General features: G+C 55.6%; 1 protein-coding gene across 2 annotated transcripts in view; it reads right to left on the bottom strand.

Annotated features, from left to right (window-relative positions):
* ATP2A1 (ATPase sarcoplasmic/endoplasmic reticulum Ca2+ transporting 1) overlaps nt 1-19149 on the bottom strand; it is a 22203-nt gene extending 3054 nt beyond the window's left edge. For both annotated transcript variants that reach the window (XM_029057510.2, XM_029057509.2), the window contains exons 1-18: nt 19032-19149; nt 18702-18719; nt 18121-18203; nt 15646-15750; nt 14723-14861; nt 12490-12570; nt 10749-10834; nt 10236-10533; nt 9297-9463; nt 8259-8347; nt 7351-7453; nt 6951-7082; nt 4760-4885; nt 4407-4625; nt 2718-3053; nt 1763-1983; nt 541-743; nt 165-250 (exon numbers count right to left, since the gene is read on the bottom strand). In XM_029057510.2, the coding sequence (XP_028913343.1) occupies nt 165-250; nt 541-743; nt 1763-1983; nt 2718-3053; nt 4407-4625; nt 4760-4885; nt 6951-7082; nt 7351-7453; nt 8259-8347; nt 9297-9463; nt 10236-10533; nt 10749-10834; nt 12490-12570; nt 14723-14861; nt 15646-15750; nt 18121-18203; nt 18702-18719; nt 19032-19149 (2610 nt within the window). The remainder of the gene's footprint in view (nt 1-164; nt 251-540; nt 744-1762; nt 1984-2717; nt 3054-4406; nt 4626-4759; nt 4886-6950; nt 7083-7350; nt 7454-8258; nt 8348-9296; nt 9464-10235; nt 10534-10748; nt 10835-12489; nt 12571-14722; nt 14862-15645; nt 15751-18120; nt 18204-18701; nt 18720-19031) is intronic.

Genomic DNA, 19149 nt, shown 5'->3' with positions numbered 1-19149 from the left:
CCAACCCCAGCCCGGACAGCTGCCTCTTGCCCTCCGCGGCAGAATCTCCCTCTCCCCGCCCGAGCGAGCCCTCCTCCATCCTGCCCAACTCTCTGGCGTCACCCCGGAGGTGGGATGAGGGGCGGGGGGAGGGGAGGTCAACTGCTCTGTGCCATCCCTCTCACCAGCTGGCTGTAATTCACGTGGGGCCCGTCGTCTGCGTACAGGAACCACCAAGCGGCGGCCCCCACGGTGGCTGCGCCCACGTAACCTGTGGAGAGAGAAAGGGGAAGGGAGAGGTGGAAGCTGCCCAGGGTGGTTTGGGAAAGGGAGAAGCAAGCGGGGAGGGGGGGCCCGGCAACGCACTCAGGGAGAAACTGGCTCAAAGGCAAGGGCAGGCCCTCCCCGGACCGGGGGCGAGCGGCAGGAGCTCGGCAGGTGAGGGGCACAGCGTCCCGCTCCCCGGGAAAAGTTGCAATCGGGTCACCGGGAGAGCGGAGACATTTGGGAGGGATGAAGGGGGGAGGGATTGCGGGGGGGGGGGGGCGTCCGGGGCCTCACCTCCGATGGCCATGTAGCGGAAGAAGAGCCAGCCGCTGATGAGGGGCTCCTTGGGGCTGCGGGGAGGCCGGTCCATGATGTCCAGGTCGGGAGGGTTGAAGCCCAGGGCAGTGGCGGGGAGCCCGTCTGTCACCAGGTTCACCCACAACAGCTGCACGGGGATCAGAGCCTCAGGCAGACCCAGAGCAGCTGTCAGGAAGATACTGCGAGAAGAGACAAGTCCATCACCCTCCGTGGCCACGGCCCCTTAATAACCACAACAACAACAGCAACAACAACACATCGTGGCATTTGTTTAGCACCCTCCTAAGCGCTGGGGGAGAATCGAGATCATCGGGTTGGACCCGGTCCCCGTCCGACGGGGGACTCGCGGTCTAAACCGGCCCTGGATCGTGGCTCAGTGGAAAGAGCCCGGGCTCGGGAGTCAGAGGTTGTGGGTTCTAATCCCGGCTCCGCCGCTTGTCAGCTGTGTGAGTTGGGGCCAGTCACTTCACTTCTCTGGGCCTCGGTTCCCTCATCATGGGGATGAAGGCTGAGAGCCCCACGGGGGACAACCTGATCACCTTGTATCCCCCCAGCGCTTAGAACAGTGCTTTGCACATCGTCAGCGCTTAACAAATACCATCATCATTGGCAGATGAGGAAACCGAGCCCCAGAGAAGTAAAGTGACTTCCCCAAGCTCACAGGGCAGGCAAGCGGCGGAGCCAGGTTTCAAACCCAGCTCCACTGATTCCAAGGCCCGGGCTCTTCCCACTAGGCCACCCTGCTCCTCAGGAGTACTCTAGACTGTAAACTCTTTGTGGGCAGGGAACATGTCTACTAACTCTCCCAAGCACTCAGTACAGTGCTCTGCACACGGTAAGTGCTCAATAAATGGTATTTGTTAAGCGCTTACTATGTACCAGGCGCTACGCTATTGAGTTGGATGCAGTCCCAGTCCCACTGTCTCGATCTGCACCTTACCAGATGAGGTAAATGAGGCACGGAGAAGTGAAGTGACTTGCCCGAGGGCCCCCAGCAGACAAGTGGCAGAGCTAGGATTAGAACCCAGGTCCTTCTGACTCCCAGGCCTGGGCTTTAGCCACTAGGTCAAGTCCGACTGATCGATCGATTACCCCGCGGCTTCGCCCGGGAGGCCCGTCGAACCCGTCCGCGGTGGTTCCCTCCTTCCCTCGGCCTCTGCCCCTCTGCCTCCAGGCCCCGCCCCGCGGCGAGCCTCACCAGACCACCTCGCCAACGTTGGAGGAGATGAGGTAGCGGATGAACTGCTTCATGTTGTTGTAGATGGCCCGGCCCTCCTCCACGGCTGACACGATGGTGGAGAAGTTGTCATCGGCCAGCACCATCTCCGACGCCGTCTTGGCCACGGCCGTGCCGGAGCCCATGGCGATGCCGATTTCTGCTTTCTTCAGGGCGGGGGCGTCGTTCACCCCATCGCCCGTCTGCAGAGCGAGGAAGGGAGGGACATCAGGACCCCGGGGGCGGGGGCGGGCCAGTCTAATCGGCTCCTCACGGCTCCCTCCCTTCCCACTTCCCACAAGTTTGGAACAGCTTCCTCACGTGCAGGTCCATTCTCCAATCTCACCTCCTTTCTCCCCACCTGACCTCCTCCGGGCCACCCTCGTCCCCGCTCCAGTCCCCTGAATCGCACTCATTCAATCATATTTATTGAGCGTTTACTTTGTGCAGAGTGCTGTACCGAGTGCTTGAGAAGGCACTGTACTGTTAAGGTAGATGCAAGATGATCGGGTTGGACACGGTCCCTGTCCCACATGGGGTTCACAATCTTAATCCCCATTTTACAGATAACTGAGGCAACAGAGCAGTGAAGTGGCTTGCTCAAGGTCACGCAGCAGACTAGTGGCAGAGCCGGGATTAGAACTCAGGTCTCTCACGCCCAGGGCTCTTCCCACTAACCACGCTGCTTCTGTCTAGGACGTGCTGCTTCTCTCTCGTCTCAGACCCCTCCTCCCCTTTGTCTCACATCCCTAGCCTTTCCTGGACCCCAGATTCCCCAATTCTTCTCAAAGAGTGTTAGGGACTCTTTCCTCCCCTCAGCCCCACCTCTCCCCGGACTCCCGGCTCCCCGCCTTCGCGTCACCCCTCCGCCCCAACCCTGGCCGCCATTCCTGTCCCACTTCCCCCCTCCGCCCCACCCGCCGCCCTCCCTCCTCACCATAGCGGTGATCTCATCGAAGGATTGCAGGAACTCGACGATCTTGGACTTGTGAGAGGGCTCCACCCGGGCAAAGCAGCAGGCGCGACGGCAGGCGTCCCGCTGCTCCCCGAGGGGCAGGTCGTCGAACTCTCGGCCGGTGTAGGCCTTGCCCGTCACCTCCTCGTTCTCCCCGAAGATGCCGATGCGCCGGCAAATGGCGATGGCCGTGCCCTTGTTGTCCCCGGTGATCATGATGACCCGGATCCCGGCGTCCCGGCACAGCTGGATGGAGCCCATGACCTCCTTCCTGGGGGGGTCCAGCATGCCCACCACCCCGACAAATGTCAGGTCCGTCTGGGGGCGGAGAGGAACGGGGAGGGAACACAAGACGGGTCGGGGTCAGAGGGATAAGGAGGAGAGTTGTGGTCAGAAAAGAAGATGAGAGACATTGCAATCGATCGGTCAATCAACCAAACAACGGTATTGCTTGAGCGCTTTACTAAGTAGTTGGAAGAGTACAACGGAGTTGGTAGACGTGTCCCCTGCCCACAAGGAGCTCCTTGCTGCCCACCTCCTCACCGTCCCCCGTTCTCGCCTATCCCGCAGGTGACTCCTGGGCCACGTCCTCCCGCTCTCCTGGAATGCCCTCCCTCCTCACCTCCGCCAAACTAATTCTCCTCCCCTCTTCAAAGCCCTACTGAGAGCTCACCTCCTCCAGGAGGCCTTCCCAGACTGAGCTTCCCCTTTTCCCTCTGCTCCCTCTGCTGCCTCTATACCACCCCCTTCACCTCCCCTCAGCTAAGCCCCCTTTTCCCCCCTTTTCCCTCTGCTCCTCCCCCTCTCCCTTCCCCTCCCCTCAGCACTGTGCTCGTCCACTCATTTCTATATATTTTTATTACCCTATTTATTTTGTTAATGAGATGTACATCCCCGTGATTCTATTTATTGCTATCATTTTTGTCCGTCCGTCTCCCACGATTAGACTGTTAGCCCATCAATGGGCAGGGACTGTCTCTATCTGTTGCCGATTTGTACATTCCAAGCGCTTAGTACAGTGCTCTGCACATAGTAAGTGTTCAGTGAATACTATTGAATGAAAGGAGCTTACAGTCTAGAGGGGGAGACGGACAATAAAATAAGATATGGATATGTGCATAAGTGTTGTGGGGCTGAAGGGGAAGGAAAAGGTGTGTACTGGAGGGGGAGAGAGAGGGAGAGAAAGAGAGAAACGATGACCAGCTAAGAGTGAATGTGTCAGGTGTTCAGGAAGGGACGAGGAAGAGAAAGATTAGGTCGAAGGGGAGCGGTTTCTTGAAAAAAGAGAAAAGTTCAACTCACTGAACTTCAGCCCTATCTGAGAATTGAAAGCAGACAAGAAAGCAGCTGACAAGTGGCAGAGCTGGGATTCGAACTCATGACTTCTGACTCCAAAGCCCATGCTCTTTCCACTGAGCCACGCTAGAGCAGAACAGAGCAGGGCAGAGCAAGCCAGGCCTGGCCTCCTTTCGGCTCTTAGATGATTGGTTGGAAGGGGACGGGCAGAGGGAGTCAGCAGGGTAAGAGGACTGGGAAAGGACCGGGGCGATGGGGGCAGTGTAAAGAAGCACAGGATTCTCCCTCACTCCAGGCTCCCGGGCCCTCAGGGAATAACCCTGGGTGCGGGGAGGGCAGCGACAGCAGCCGGTGAGATGCCCCTCACCACCTCACCTCGTACTCCATGAACTTGGCGGAGTCATCCAGGAACATGTCCTCCCGCTTGGGCGGGCTGTCTCGGGTGGCCAAGGCCAGGCAGCGCAGGGTGTCGCGGCCCGTGCCCCACTCCTTGATCACGGCCAAGATCTTCTCCTTCACGGGCCCGGTCAGCGGCACCCGGGTGGTGCCCACCCGCACGTAGTTGCACCGGTCAATGACGCCCTCGGGGGCCCCCTGGAGAACAGAGAGAGAGATAAATGGGGGGACGAGGGTCCTCCGATCCCGAGGGCACCCTCAGGGGGGTCGCTGGGGTAGGTGGAGGGGTGGTGGAAAAAGAGGGGGTAAAACACCCAGCTCCGACCCCTGACCTTCACAAACATCTTGTTGCCTACGGCCGCCCGGGAAGACTTGGCTGGAGAGCAGTAGACCGACATGGATTTCCTGTCCCGGGAGAACTCCAGGGTGAACTCCTTCTTCATCAGCTGGCGGATCACCTGAGAGACAAGGGAGGCGGGGACGGGAAGGAGACGGGCCATGAGACACGGAAGGGTGGGAGACCTGGTGGGAGAGCTCAAGACTTAGGACAGAGCTGGAAGGTGGAAATGAAGAGAAATTTCACGGGATCATGAATAATAATTAATAATAATAATTGTGGCATTCGTTAAGCCTTTACTATCTGCCCAGCACTGGGATAGTTACAAGATAATCAAGTCAGACACAGACCCCGCCCCACACGGGACTCACAATCTAAGGAGGAGGGAGAACAGGTAATAATCCCCATTTTAAAGATGAGGAAACTGAGGTCCAGAGAAGTGAAGTGACATGTCCGAGGTCACACGGCAGATAAGTGGTGAAGCTGGGGATTAGGACCTGGGTCCCCTGACTCCCAGACCCGCGTTCTTTCCACTAAGTCACGGACGGAAGGGACGTTAAAGCCATGAGAAAGATGGAAACGAGGGGGAAGAGAGACCGACTGACACCGAATGAGCCAAAAGTGTTGTGCATCTATACCTGGCTTGGACCAGCAGCGAGCCTCCTCCCTCCTCCCCGTCCCAAAGGTCAGAGAGTTAAGGGGGGGATGGAAGGGTGGGTAGGGACAGGATTGGCGATGGGGCATCGGAAGAGCAGGATCAAAAAGACACTGCGTAGACCAGGAGTCCCATGGTAAGAAGGAAGGGCCACAACAGATGGAGATGGAGAGCAGGGGCCAGCAGTAGAGTGCAAATTCAAAACTCTGACGGTGAGAATGTCGGGTGTCTGACCGGGAAACAACAGGAAGGAACGGCAAGATCTTTTCCCTCTCTACTCAGCACTGGCCATACCCTTATTACTCAACCTTAAAATGGGTTGAGGCTCCCAGCTCTGAGAGTTTTAGGGAACGGTGATGATCCAGAGAAGGTTTAAAAAGTAGGATTCATGAATAAATGTTATGGGAGTTGATGGGAGTAGAAATTATATAGTTTAATGGTCAGTCAATCAATGGGCAGGAACCGCATCTACCAACTGTTATACTGTACTCTCCCAAGCGCTTAGCACAGTAGAGCACGGGTCTGGGGGTTAGCAGGACCTGGGTTCTAATTCTGGCTCAGCCACATGTCTACTGTGTGATTTGGGGTGAGTCACTTCTTTTCTCTGGGCCTCAGTTACCTCATCTGTAAAAAGAGATTAAAACTGTGAGCCCCATGTGGGACAGGGACTGTGTCCAACCCGATTAACTTGTACCTGCTCCAGGGCTCAGAACAGTGATTGGCACATTGTAAGTGCTTAACAAGTACTGTTATCGTTATTATTATTGTTATCATTATTATTATTTTATTCCCCTCATCCCTAGTCACACAGCACTTAGTACGTATCTTCAAACTCCACTGCGACCTCTTACTTGAGTGTTCCCAACTACCATCTCCAAATAGACTGTAAGTTTCTTGAGGGCAGGGATCAGGTCAGCTAACTCCACTATACTTCCGAGCATTTAATACAGTGCTCTGCACCCGGTAAGTGCTCAATAAATACTAATGAATGAATGAATGATTGATTATACAGACAATAGCGACCAGGTGTTCTTTCACTCCATCGAGGGCAGTTAAACTGCAACGTAGGGTATGGAAGTTGGATTCCTTAAAGGACTTTGGAAGGGGCAGAGATTCCTAAGGGAATAGGTGAGCCAGGGAGGGTGTGAAATCTCCTTCCCCACAGTAGAGGAACCCTCGCTGGATCTGGGAGGCAGGGAGAGGGACGAAGTGGCTCTTCTAGAGTGTCCGGCCAAGCAGGCGGACGGATGGGCATTTTCCGTTTCATTCAGTTCAATCGAATTTATTGAGCCCTTACTGTGTGCAGAGCACCGTACTAAGCGCTAGGGAGAGTACAATACAATAATGAACAGACACATTCCCCGCTCACAACGAGCTTACAGTTAGGGGGGCGGCGGGGAGACAGACATGAATATAAATAAATTACAGATCTGTACATAAATGCTGTAGGGCTGGGAGGGGCTCTCCGGATCCCGGGAGGCTGGGGAAGGGGTGGGTAGCGGCAGGCAGGAGGAGGGTCTCCCAGACTCACAGAGTTGCAGGCGTTGGCCCTCTCCACCTTGGACAGGTTCCTCACTTCGGTATTGAACACGTTCATCTTCTCCACCAGGGTGGTGAGCGCTGTCTCGGTGGCCTCCCCGACCTTCTCGTATACACCCTTGGACTGGTCAGGGGAGAGAAAAAGGAGAAAATGGGTGAGAGCCCGTTCTCCACCCCTTGACACTTTCCAGGTTGTCCCTCTCCTCAGATCGCAGCGGGAAGGGGAGGAGGCAGTGACCGTGGCGGAAGCCGTCCCCGGGGAGGGATTGAGCCTCTCCCGATTCACCGGTTTCCCACGGTTGCTGAAGGTGGGTAAGACTTGATGTCGGTGGGGCACCGTCTCCCTCGGAGGAGGGGCGGAGAAGGTATCCACGTCCCCGAGGGAGCCTCACCTCGTTGAAGTCCAGGGAGGAGTCGTTGCAGAGGGCGCAGATGGTGGCCAGCTCAACCAGGCCATCGTACTGACCGGCACGGATCGGCTTATCGTTCCTCATGCTGTGGTGGGGCCGGGGAGGGAGGGAGAAAGAAGAGAAGAAAAAGAAAGGGAGAGGCAGGGAATGGGACAGGGAGGAGGGAGAGGCAGGGAGGAGAAAAGAGGTGAGCAGATGGTCAGAGAGAAACAGGAAAGGAGAAGAGACCAAGGAAAAGACTGAAAGAACAAGTGGGAGAGAGAGGGGCAAGTTTATGGAGAGAACAAATTTATGAACATAAAGAGGGTAGGTGGTGGAGAGTTTGTAACCGACTGGTGAGCCCCTGGGAGAGGCCGGAGGAGAAGAGGCAGGGCCTGCGGGGAAAGGGAGCAGAGGGGTGCAGTGTGGCCTAATGGAAAGACCCCCTAAGGCCTGGGGGTCAGGAGACCCGGGTGCGAATCCCAGCTTGGTCTGCTAGGAAAATCACAACCTCTCAGCGCCTCAGTTTCCTCATCTGTAAATTAGGGAGAAGATACCTGTCCTCCCTCTTCGACTGGGAGCCCCATGTAGGGCAGAGACAGGATCACATTGGATTATCTTGCACCTGCCCATACACTTAGCACAGTGCTTGACACCAAGGAGACGCTGGAAAAGCCCCCCGGGCCCACAGCACTTCTGTACGTATCCCTCTACTCTGCCATTCCCCCATCGGTACTTTTTCTTCCCTATCTGTCTCCCCCTCTAGACTGTAAACTTCTTGTGGGCAGGAATTGTATCTATCAACTCTAATGTACTGTACTCTCCCAAGCAGTTATTAGAGTGCTCTGACCACAGTAAGCGCTCGATACCACTGATGGATTGATTGGCTGCATAATTGACGGACCACTTACACGTCTCCCTCGGGAGCATATGTGGAGCCGCTGATGGAGAACTCGTTCAGGGAGCAGACATCCCCATCCACTCTATCGATGACAAACATCTGAAGGAGGAAAAACAGATGGGGAGATGGATGAGGGAGGGGAAAAGAAATGGGATGGAAGAAAAGGAAAAGGAAGGTGGGACGCAGGTCGCTATCCTTCAATAGGGCCTTGGAAGAAATGGACAACCGCTGACTGAAACAACCTTCACCAGGAAGGCTGCCTTCCAGCTAGCTGCCTGCGCAGGCCCTCAACGAGGCAGGATGGCCTAGTGGAAAGAGCACGGACCTGGTTACCAGAAGACCTGGGTTCCACTCCCAGCTCCACCAGGTGCTGCTATGTAACCTTGGGGAAGTTTCTTAAACGCTCTGGACCTCAGTTTCCTCAGCTGTCAAATGGAGATTCACTATCGGCTCTCTCTCCGTCTTCAGTAGCGAGCCCGGTGTAGGACAGGGACTGCGTCCGACCTGATTATCCTCTATCGGCCCTAGCGCCTTGTAAAGAGTCAGCATTTCATACCTTCCATCATCCTCATCAATATGACTATTAGGGATCTCCCCCTTCCCCTTACAGCCACTAAACACTCAATAAATATGATCGTTGGATTGACATCCCCCAGGGTCAGGTTAACTCAGCTGAAGGAGTCAGAGGAAAGTGAATTGCCAGGACTAAAGTGCAGCAACTAGAATAAAGTTCCAGCCTGGTAGGAGCTAAATAAAAGTCATTCTCCTGCAATCCCTCTTCCCGGTTCAACGAGAGAATAGTCCTCCTTGGGAGCCACGAGCCACTTGACTAGGCCCGAAGAAGAAAGCCCCCTCTTTCAGGGCTCCGGAGTCGAAAGCTGGAGGGCGAGCCCTTCTCAGCTAGCTGCCGGCGGCACAGCCTGCGCAGCCCTGCTTCCCGACAGCTGCTGAGAGCCGGAACCAAACGCCCTGAAGAGTCGGGAACGAGGAGCGTACCACCCCCGGACCCCCGGCCTCCTTCCCCCAGCCGGACAAACAGTTTTCTGACCTTGCAGACCGACATCTGGTTGGTGGTGAGGGTGCCGGTCTTGTCCGAACAGATGACGGAAGTGCAGCCCAGCGTCTCCACGGACGGAAGGCTTCTCACGATCGCGTTCTTCTTGGCCATCCGGCGGGTGCCCAGAGCCAGGCAGGTGGTGATGACAGCAGGCAGCCCTGGAAGAGGAGAAGCAGAAATCCCAAGGTGACCGGGGCCCGTCGGAGAAGGGCCTCTCTACACCCCAGGAGAGGGGGAACTTCGTGAGACTGCGTGGGTCATGCTATCCGAGGGAGCTACACCTTGGCGTCCTATAGAAAGGCCGGTTGACCACTGGGCTCAAAGGCCACAGTAACAACAGACAGGGGTGACGCAGCATGGCCTGAGTGGAAAAAGCATGGACACGCGGGAGTCATATGGCCTGGGTTCTATTCCCTCTCCGTCACTTGTCTGCTGTGTGACCCTGAGCAACTCACTTTACTTCTCTGGATCTCGGTTCTCTTATTTTCAAAATGGGGATTCTATGCCTGTTCTCCCTCCTACTTAGACTGGGAGCGGTCTCATGTGGGACCTGTTTATCTTGTACCTACCCCTGCGCTCAGTACAGCGTTCGGCACAACGTAACCACTTAACGAATACCACAGACACAGGGACATTAGAATGATTACTACGTTAGAGGCAGACGCAGGGACAAATGGAGAAGCGAAAAGGAATTGGGGCAGGGAGTGGGTCCAACCTGTTGATCCTCAATCTACCCCAGCACTTAGTACAGGGCTTGGGATATGATAAGCATTTAACGAGTGCCACTATCATTATTATTCTCCTTAAGGAGGACGTGTGGATGGTCAGAGCGAGGACGAGACAGACAAAGACGGGAAGGCCTAGGGCAGCATGATGAACGAAGCCGAGACGGGGGCGGGGAGGGCAGGAAGGGACAGCGTGAACCCTCACCTTCAGGGATGGCCGCCACTGCCAAGGCCACGGCGATCTTGAAGTAGTAGATGGCGCCACGGAACCAGGAGCCACCGTGAACGGGGTCATTAAAATGGCCGATGTTGATGAGCCAGACGGCCACGCAAATCAGGGAGATGACCTTGGACAGCTGTTCCCCAAACTCGTCCAGCTTCTGCTGGAGCGGCGTCTTCTCCTGCTCCGTTGCCGCCATCTGGTCCCGGATCTTCCCGATCTCCGTGCTGACCCCTGTGGTGGCCACGATGCCGATGGCCTTCCCGGCGGCGATGTTGGTGCCCTGGGAGTCGCAGGCGGGAAAACCGGGAGAGAGAAAGGTGAGACCATTGAGATTCCTCCTCCTCTTCCCTCCTAATCGGAGTGGGTGCCTTCATGAGGAGCAGGGTCCCAGGAGCCCAGGATGACCCCATAGGAGGAAGAGGAGGAGGGTTCGGGGCGGGGAGGGGGCCCGGCCTGCCTTTGCCCCTAGAGTACAACCGTTCCCAGGTGGCTCACCGAGAAGAGCATGTTCTTCTTGTCCTGATTGACAGCTCGGGGGTCGGGGACGGGATCCGTGTGTTTGATGACCGAGACAGACTCACCTGCGCAGAAGTGGGAAAAGGGCATAAGGAATTCCATTCTTGTCCCGAGTATACCACGTCCCCTACATCCCATCACCCTATTCCATCACCCCTCCTTCGGCAACCAGGTCCACCCCCCTGTTATCCCCAAGGCCCACTGATATCCCACCAATCCCAACACAATAGCCCCGGCCGCATTCCTCTCTGTGACTACATCTGCCTTAGAGTCTTCCTGGGTGGTCTTTTCTTTTCTGGTATTTGTCAAGCATTTACTTAGGTGACAGGCACCGTTCTAAGCGCTGCGACAGATACCAGCTGATCAGGCTGGACAACAGTCCACATCCCACATGGAGCTCACAATCTTAATACCTATTTTACAGATGAGGTAACTGAGGCGCAGAGATGTGAAGTGATTAGAACTCAGGTCCTAACTGACTCCCAGGCCCACGCTCTAACGACTAGGAAACTCTGCTCCTCCTAGCCCGGCTGGGAGGTGGAAAGGAGTTGTAGGAAGAGAAAGACTGACCAGTTTTCTCCTGAACTATCCCTATTGCGCAGGGTGAGGAGAATCAACCGATTGATCAATGGCATTTACTGAGCGCTTACTCTGTGCAGAGCACTGTACTAAGCGCTTGGGAGAGTGCAAGACAACAAAGGATGGTAGGCACGTCCCCTACCCACAAGGAGCTTACAGTCTAAGTGAGGAGCTTACAGTCTACAGGAGGAGCAAAGTAGGGCACGGACTGAGTGGCCAGGTTCCGCGGACTCTGGCCCTCCTTATCCACCTGCAGAGCCTCTGTGAGAGGGTAGTGGCATGGCTCGCTTCTCTCCTTTCTGTGCATTCTGGGGGACATGGGGGGACCCACGGCCGTGCCATCCCGCCTGGCCGACCCTTTCAGTACATGAGTGTCAGCAGGTCCTGCGTGCAAAAACTGTCTGCCCTTCTCCCTGGGTGGCACCTCTGCCCACCTACTTGCTCGTGACCCTCTGAGCTCCAGTAGGAACACAACTGGCGGGGGGAGAGAGAGGACGCCTGCCACCTCCCAAACCATTACCACTGCAATCAATTCCTATGCACAGGTTGGGGCCCAAAAGTCTCTGGCTGAGACTCCTTCCGTCACCCCCGACAGGCCACTTAATTATCCCTCAAAAACAGACAAGTGGACCGGTCACACGGCAAACCAAAGGCCATCCCGACCGGTCAGCGGGAAAGCCGTCACGATTGCTCCGTTACTGAGGATGGTCCAAGTCGGATTCAGGCCGAGATTGGGCCAACTCAAAGGGACCTAAACTGGCCCCTTGTCCTAAGGACACCAGTGGATCCAGGTGTTGGATCCAGTCAAGGGCCTCCAGGGTAGTGACCCAAAATCCTTGCTGACCCTGGGAAGGACAGGACTGATCTAGGATCCTCAAAGCTTTTGAGATAAGGGAATTTGGGGATCACCCGGAACTTCCTGGGCTGTCAAACCAAACCCTAAAGGTACGCCGACAACCCAACCAGAAAAGTAGTTCGTTTAGATACGTACAACTCTGTGAACTCCCAGCCTTTTGCTTTTTGCTTATTGGACTCATCCCCTAGGTCAGTGACTGAGTCTTGTCCTTCTAGTGCCTCCCCACACACCTCTTCCCTTCCTCCCTCCCACTCGGCAACGTCACCCTCCCCCACCCCCTTGGACCTGTGAGGATGGACTGGTCAACCCGGAGAGTGGTGGACTTGATAGACAGGATGCGGATGTCGGCGGGGACTTTGTCTCCAACTGCGGAGAGAATTCGGAAAGAGAGAGACCAGATAGTGAGGGGTCATTGCCTCCACTTTGCGCCACCCAAGCCAAAAATTTGGCAAGGACACAAGAGATCCGCATGAAAACCCAGATGGAGGTCTGGATGGAGACCCAGCTGGAGAAAGCTAGAGGGAAAAGGGCAAGCCAAGGTACAAACAAGGCTAAGGGGGGTCAGGGAGACATGGGAATAGAGATTCAGAGGGTGGCCAAGAGCCGGAAGGGAAAATGGAATGAGGAAGAGAGACTGTTGGCCAGGGAGGAGTGGAGAGAAAGGAGAAGGAATGGGACAGCATGAGAGGAAGCGGGGAATAGTGAAAGCCAGACAGTGCTAGGAATAGCCCATCAGATGGAGTGGGGAAATGGGGTGCAAGTACCAGGAGAAATATGGTAAAGAGGGAAAACAAGGGGTATTGAGCCCTGGACATGGAAGGGGGAAAGGAGTTAGGGAGAAGGAGAAGAGAGAAGTGTGAGTGAGCAAGCTGAAGAAATGCAGAAAGTGAGAGAGGAAAAACAGGGTAAGCAAGAGAGGAAAGAGTGAGAAATGAGAGAGAGAGAGAGAGAGAGAGAGAGAGAGAGAGAGAGAAGCAGGAAAAAAGAGGAGTGGACACAGGGAAAATTGTGGAAATGGGTAAGAGAGAGGAAAAGGAAGAAACGGGAGAGAAGGAGAGACATGCAGTGGGAATATGGGTGCATGATCCAGAGATGGGGACGTGAGGACCAGAACGGAGAATTGGGGAAATAAGGAGTGGGAGAAATCGGGAGGGAGGAAAAGCAAAAAGCAGGCATGAACATGTCCGCCGGGGGAAGACTCGGGATCCGGAAAGACATAGAAGAAACAGGGTGCGGGACTGAGCAACAGGGTCAGGCAGGCTGAGCACCTTCACCCGGAAGCCTTCTGTTCCCAGAGGACCTTCCTAGGGATGGAAGGATTTCCCCAGGGCCTCCCCCTACAACCAACCACACACCCTGGAGGTGGGAGGGCGGGACAGGAAGAGGGATACATCTCCAACACCCAGCTTCATTTCCTGAGAACCTTAGGGGAAAATAAAGGCCCGCCGGCCCTTGGAGGCAAGGGAAGAAAGGGGTCGGTGGATGGTGGTCCTCACTCCCCACGGCGGAGAGGTATTTATAGACATCCACGGTCCCGTTTCCAAACCCACTTGCACCACCGTCATGGCTGGAGGGGCCCAAAAGCCAGGAGCAACCGCCCCCCTCCTGCCTTCCCACGTCCCACCGTACCCCCGGTGTGGGGAGAATCCGAACACGATGCCCTGTCCCCATTCTGGAGGCCGCTCAGATGGAGGGAAACCCAGCCGGGCAAATAGAAAAACCGCTGAAGGGGACAGAATCCCCGTAATCTTAGCCGGTTGGCCCCCACCCCACTCCCGGGCAAGGCATTAAGTGTCCCTGGGTCTCTGGGAGGCGGGGCCCTCCTTGCGCTCTCCTCCCCCCACCCAGAGCAGACCCAGGCAGGTCCCGTGCTCCCTCCCCGGAGCCCCAAGTTTCCCATACATGGCTTGGGGGCTTGCTCTCTCGGCTACCCGCCTCCCTCCCACCCACGCTCCTTCCCCTCCGAGACGCCTCAAGGGCACTGGGAGGTCAAGATTTATAGCTGACGAAGCTTGGGGGGCGGGGGTGGGAGCGGGGAGGAGAAGGGAGGAGGTCGGGGGTGGAAGAGACGGGGGCCATTGGCAGGAGGCTGGGTACACCTGTCGCTAGCCAGTGCTGGTCAGGGGAGGGAAAGAAAGAGGCTCTCCTTTCAGGCATAGGGACAGGACTGGCTGTTCTTGGTGAGACTCTATAAAGGGGGAAACCATTAGAGGAGAAGAGGGGGGGACAGAGATGAGAAGGCAACTGAAGATGCCCTGGAGTGACCTCCTCAGGAGCCAAGGAGAGAGAAGCAATGCCCTCCCCAGGGCTCCTCTCAACTCACCCACACCTACCTCAATTCCCCTCAGCTTTTCCCCCCTCCACCCTATGCCTCCCTCTCCCTCATACGCAGAGTCCCGCGCGGGTACCCCGAACCCACCTCTTCCTTCTCCTCTCGCGACCTCCCTCTCTTCTCTTCCACCCTCCTCTTCCCAGGTCGCGTGTCCTCCCCCTGCCACGGGTTATCCCCAAGACTCACCAGCCACTTCCACTATGTCACCGGGAACAATGTCACGGGCCTTGATGCGCTGGACGGATTTGCGGTCAGCCCGATACACCTTGCCCATCTCGGGCTCGTACTCCTTCAGGGCCTCAATGGCGTTCTCTGCATTCCGCTCCTTGGGGTTGGAGAGGCAGAGGGGGAGGTCAGCAGGGGCTTGGAATGAGAGAGGGAGTCAGTAGGGGCCTCTAGTCTACAGGGAAAGGAGAGTTGGCTGAGGTTTGGGAGGGCCTTTGGAAAGTGAGGAATGGAGAGAAGGAGATAGTAATAATGATGGCATCTGGTAAGCGCTTACTATGTGCCAAGCACTGTTCTAAGCGCTGGATGCAGGTACACTTAAAATAGTAGGGAAAGTTGAAGGGGTGCAGAGAGGTCTCCAGTTAGGAATTATTAGGATAGAGATGATAGGGGTGCCTCGGGAGCACAGCAGAGAGGAGAGTTGAGTACAAGCTCAGGAAAAGGTAAGGTAAGGTAAGGAAAGGTAAGGAGAGGTAAAGAAAGGTAAGGTAAGGTAAGGTAAAGTAAGGCAAGGCAAGGCAAGGCAAGGCAAGGCAAGGCAAGGCAAGGCAAGGCAAGGCAAGGCAAGGCAAGGCAAGGCAAGGCAAGGAAAGGAAAGGAAAGGAAAGGAAAGGAAAGGAAAGGAAAGGAAAGGAAAGGAAAGGAAAGGAAAGGAAAGGATGATATGGAAGGTGTAGAAAATAAGAAACGTAAGAATATTAGTATCGAGAGTGGATAGGTTAAATAGGAGAGTGGGAGTAGGGATTGGCAAAGCCTCAGGAAGGAGGGGGACGAAGGGAGACCCAGAGGCAGGGTTTGTGAAGAAGGGTGAGGAGAAGAGGGGAAGAGCGGAGAATAGAAACCAGGTGAGAGAAGCACAGGGTACCGAAGCGGGTGAACCTGACCTGCCAGACCCCAACAATGGCATTGGCGATGAGGATGAGGAGGATGACAAAAGGCTCAACAAAGGCTGTGATGGTCTCCTCACCTTCTTCAAACCAGGCCAGCACCTTAAAAAGGGAGATACACGCAGGTGAGAAAAGGGGGCCAAATATAAATGATCTACCTGCCCCCATATAGGGGAAGCATGGGGTTTTTTCCAGAACTGTGGAGGGACAGAGTTTAAGGGAGAGAAACCATCAGAAATTAGCCTGGCGTGTACCAATCTGCATTCTGTGGGGACACAGGGACACACATACTTGGGAAAACTCTTGCTTTCCCATGCACACACACACACACACACACACACACACACACAAACACACAGGCACTTAGAAGATACACAACGGCACCCACAAACTCACAGAACACTTGGGAATTCTCATACACGTACAGCCTCTTGTATGTTTGGATTGGTCACACACATAAACCCCTAAGCAACAATAACAACAACAACTGTGGAATTTGTTCAGCGCTTACTACATGCCAGGCACTGTATTCATTCAACCGCATTTATTGAGCGCTCACTACGTGCAGAGCACTGTACTAAGTGATGGGGTCGATCCAAGGTAATTGGGTTGGACACAGTCCCCGTCCTACATAGGGCTCACTGTCCTACTTCCCATTTTACAGATGAGGTAACTGAGGGACAGAGAAGTGAAGCGACTTGCCCAAGGTCACACAGCGGACAGTGGCGGAGGTGGGACTAGAACCCAGGTCCTTCTGACTCTCAGGCCCCCACTGGATATCTTCCTCCATTCACTCATAAGCATTCTCCCCCACTCCTGAGCTCTCTCCCCCTTGCAAAATCCTCATGTACACACCATGGTCTAGACATCAACCCAATCCTACACTCCGCACCCTCCCCCACGACCAAGAGGGGGGCTCCGATTTCATAAGGGAGCAGTGGGGAGATAGAGTTACAAGTCTTCATGCACACCCATGCCCTCCTCAGCTGTTTCACCACCCCCCTTCAGTTAAAAGGCAAATGTCAAGACACAAACGGAGAGGGCGAAAGGGCCCACCAATCCAAGGAAGAAAGGGAAGTGGGGAGACTGGGAAGGGAAACCCACGTGAGGGGATCGGAGAGGTAAATCTCAAGATGGTGGAGGAGCTCTCACTGGGGAATGAGGTGGTCTGCTGACATGGCTGGGGCTGAGGGGGAGCGGAGGAAGTAGAAGGTGAAGAGGAACTGCGGACGGACTGGGAACAGATCATGAGGAATTCCGGTTGCCGGAGAAACCGGAGAGGCTTGTGAGAAAAGAGGATCTGTGGATGAAGGAGACCGTTTGAGACCTTCCGTGGGCGGGCTCGGGGAAAATTAGAGGAGCCCCATAAAGGGACCCGACTTCAAGATGAGGGGTGTCGGGGGAGAGAAAAGGATGCTGAAGGGCCTCTCCGTGAGAAAGGTGATTGGACTCTTTAGGGGAGATTGAGGTAGGGAAAGAGAGGGTGGGTGGACTCCTTGGGAAGGGGCTCGCTGGGGTCGGGATGTTTGGGCAAGCGGAGGGAAACGGAGACGGAGGAGGATCTTCCGGGAGTGTTTCGGCAAAGAGGGGAGAAAGCGGGGGGAAAGGGTCCTGCGCTTCACTTCATGAAGAACGAGGTGAGACTTGGGGGAAGAGGCGGCTAGAGGAGTGCGAAGGCCGGGGAGGCGCAGGAGGGCCCTGACACCGGTCTGACGGCCGGCAGGGTTTTCCCGCTCCGCCCGCTGACCAATCGGCGAGCAGAGGCCGGGCTGAGGCCTTCACCGATCATCACTAGGCGCTCGGGTGAGCGGAGGACAGGAAGGGAGGGGAGCTGAGGCTCAGAGGATGCTGGGAGTCGTAGTTCTCTTGTCCTGACAGGGCTGAGCCCACGCTTTCGGAGCGCTTTAAGGGGCGGGAAAGTCGCCCTGTCCGGTCCAGGCTAAGACTGGAATGGATTCTGAGGATTTTCTCAGCGCTCAGAGGAACACCTGGAGGAAGGGGAGAGGCCACCTGTGTGGAGACTGAGACCTTAAAGGAGGGAGGTGCAACCTCGTCCTCCGCTGAGGAAAGTCTCAGGCACTGGTCACGCCGGCCTCTTAAAGGGGCAAGACGATTGCTACTGGGAATTCTCGGTTTTACACCAAGATTTCATCTACGCCTGCATTTTTTACATTTCCTCCCCACAAACAGTTCCTGTAGCTTATGATCCCTTTTCTCTATTGTTCCCCAGTTCTCTTAGCCTCCTGCCCCCCCCTGACAATAACCCAAATCCCACCAAAATCCCAATTTCAAGCTCCTCCCCAGATTACTTGCTATTCCCTCAGGACACCAGGCCTCTTCCTCTCCCTTTCACTTTCCTAACCCAAGTACCTGACTTCTCGGTTCAGCGATGCCCCATAAGGTTCCAGTTCCCCCCGAAAACCCCTCTACCCCGCTGACCCAGCCACCCACGTCCAGTTATAAGGCACTTACAAAGGAGATGCAGGCAGCCAGCAGGAGGATGCGCACCAAAAGGTCTTCAAACTGCTCCACCACCAGCTCCCATAGGGACTTGCCTAAAAGGAGAGGGCAATACCCCAGGGATTGACATCAGCTCTCGGGGAGGACGGAGTTGCCGTGGAGAGACACGGGAGGGAAGGGAGGAAGGACAGAGCAGGGCCGGGGATCGATGGTTTGTGACTCTAGGGCTCTAAGATTTGGAATTCAGCTTTGGAGCCCTCGGTCACCGAGCTCGGCGCAGAGCTGGGGCGGGGAGCTCAGATCTAACCAAGGAAGGAGGGAGAGAGAAAGAGGGGGTGTTAGGGTTCTCTCTGGGAAGAGAAGGACAAGCGGGCAAAGGGAACCGCCAGGCAAAAACAGGTCAGTTTTGTAAAGAAGGCAGCCGTTGAAAGCTCTCCCTCACCCCCACCTCAATACTCCTATTTCTTGGAGGAGGGGGCCTCACCTGAAGAGTCAGGGGAATGGGGCAGAGAGAAATGAGGAAGGAAGACAGAAAGGTTCTCTTTTGGGCCCGGGAGGGTGGTGGGGGAGATCTCCCCACGATATTCACTTACCTTCCTCTGCAGGGAGCTCTGCACAAGGAAATAAAAAGAGAAAGAAGGAGAATTCACTCAAGGTTCAGCATTTTCTTCCCTACACCGCCCCCTCATGAATATATTATGGTCACCAAGGAAGACGGTCTTCTCCAGGATCAGCCGGCAAGCCCCGTTAGAGTTAAGGACCCTCCTGTTCTCCCTCTGGCCCTTGGTTTTTCCTTCTCGTGCTCCTCTGTTCCCTCTCAGAGCCAAAGCATCCTATCCTCCAGATCTCAGTTCGTTTCTCCCCCCCCCACCCTCATTCTCCGGTGGATCGTTTTAGCCCAGTCCACCCCCCCAGACGCTCACCGTTGGGGCCGTATTTCTCCAGGTGTCGTTTGACTTGGTCAAGGTTGAGGCCCGTGCCTTCGTGCACCCCAAAATAGGCTAGACATTCTTCGGTGCTCTTGGAGTGCGCAGACTCCAT

The sequence above is a fragment of the Ornithorhynchus anatinus genome, chromosome 2 (genome assembly GCF_004115215.2).
Source record: "Ornithorhynchus anatinus isolate Pmale09 chromosome 2, mOrnAna1.pri.v4, whole genome shotgun sequence".
In the NCBI taxonomy this organism is placed as follows: domain Eukaryota; kingdom Metazoa; phylum Chordata; class Mammalia; order Monotremata; family Ornithorhynchidae; genus Ornithorhynchus; species Ornithorhynchus anatinus.
The sequence above is the reverse complement of the archived record's forward strand: the minus strand, read 5'-3'. Positions and strand labels throughout refer to the sequence as shown.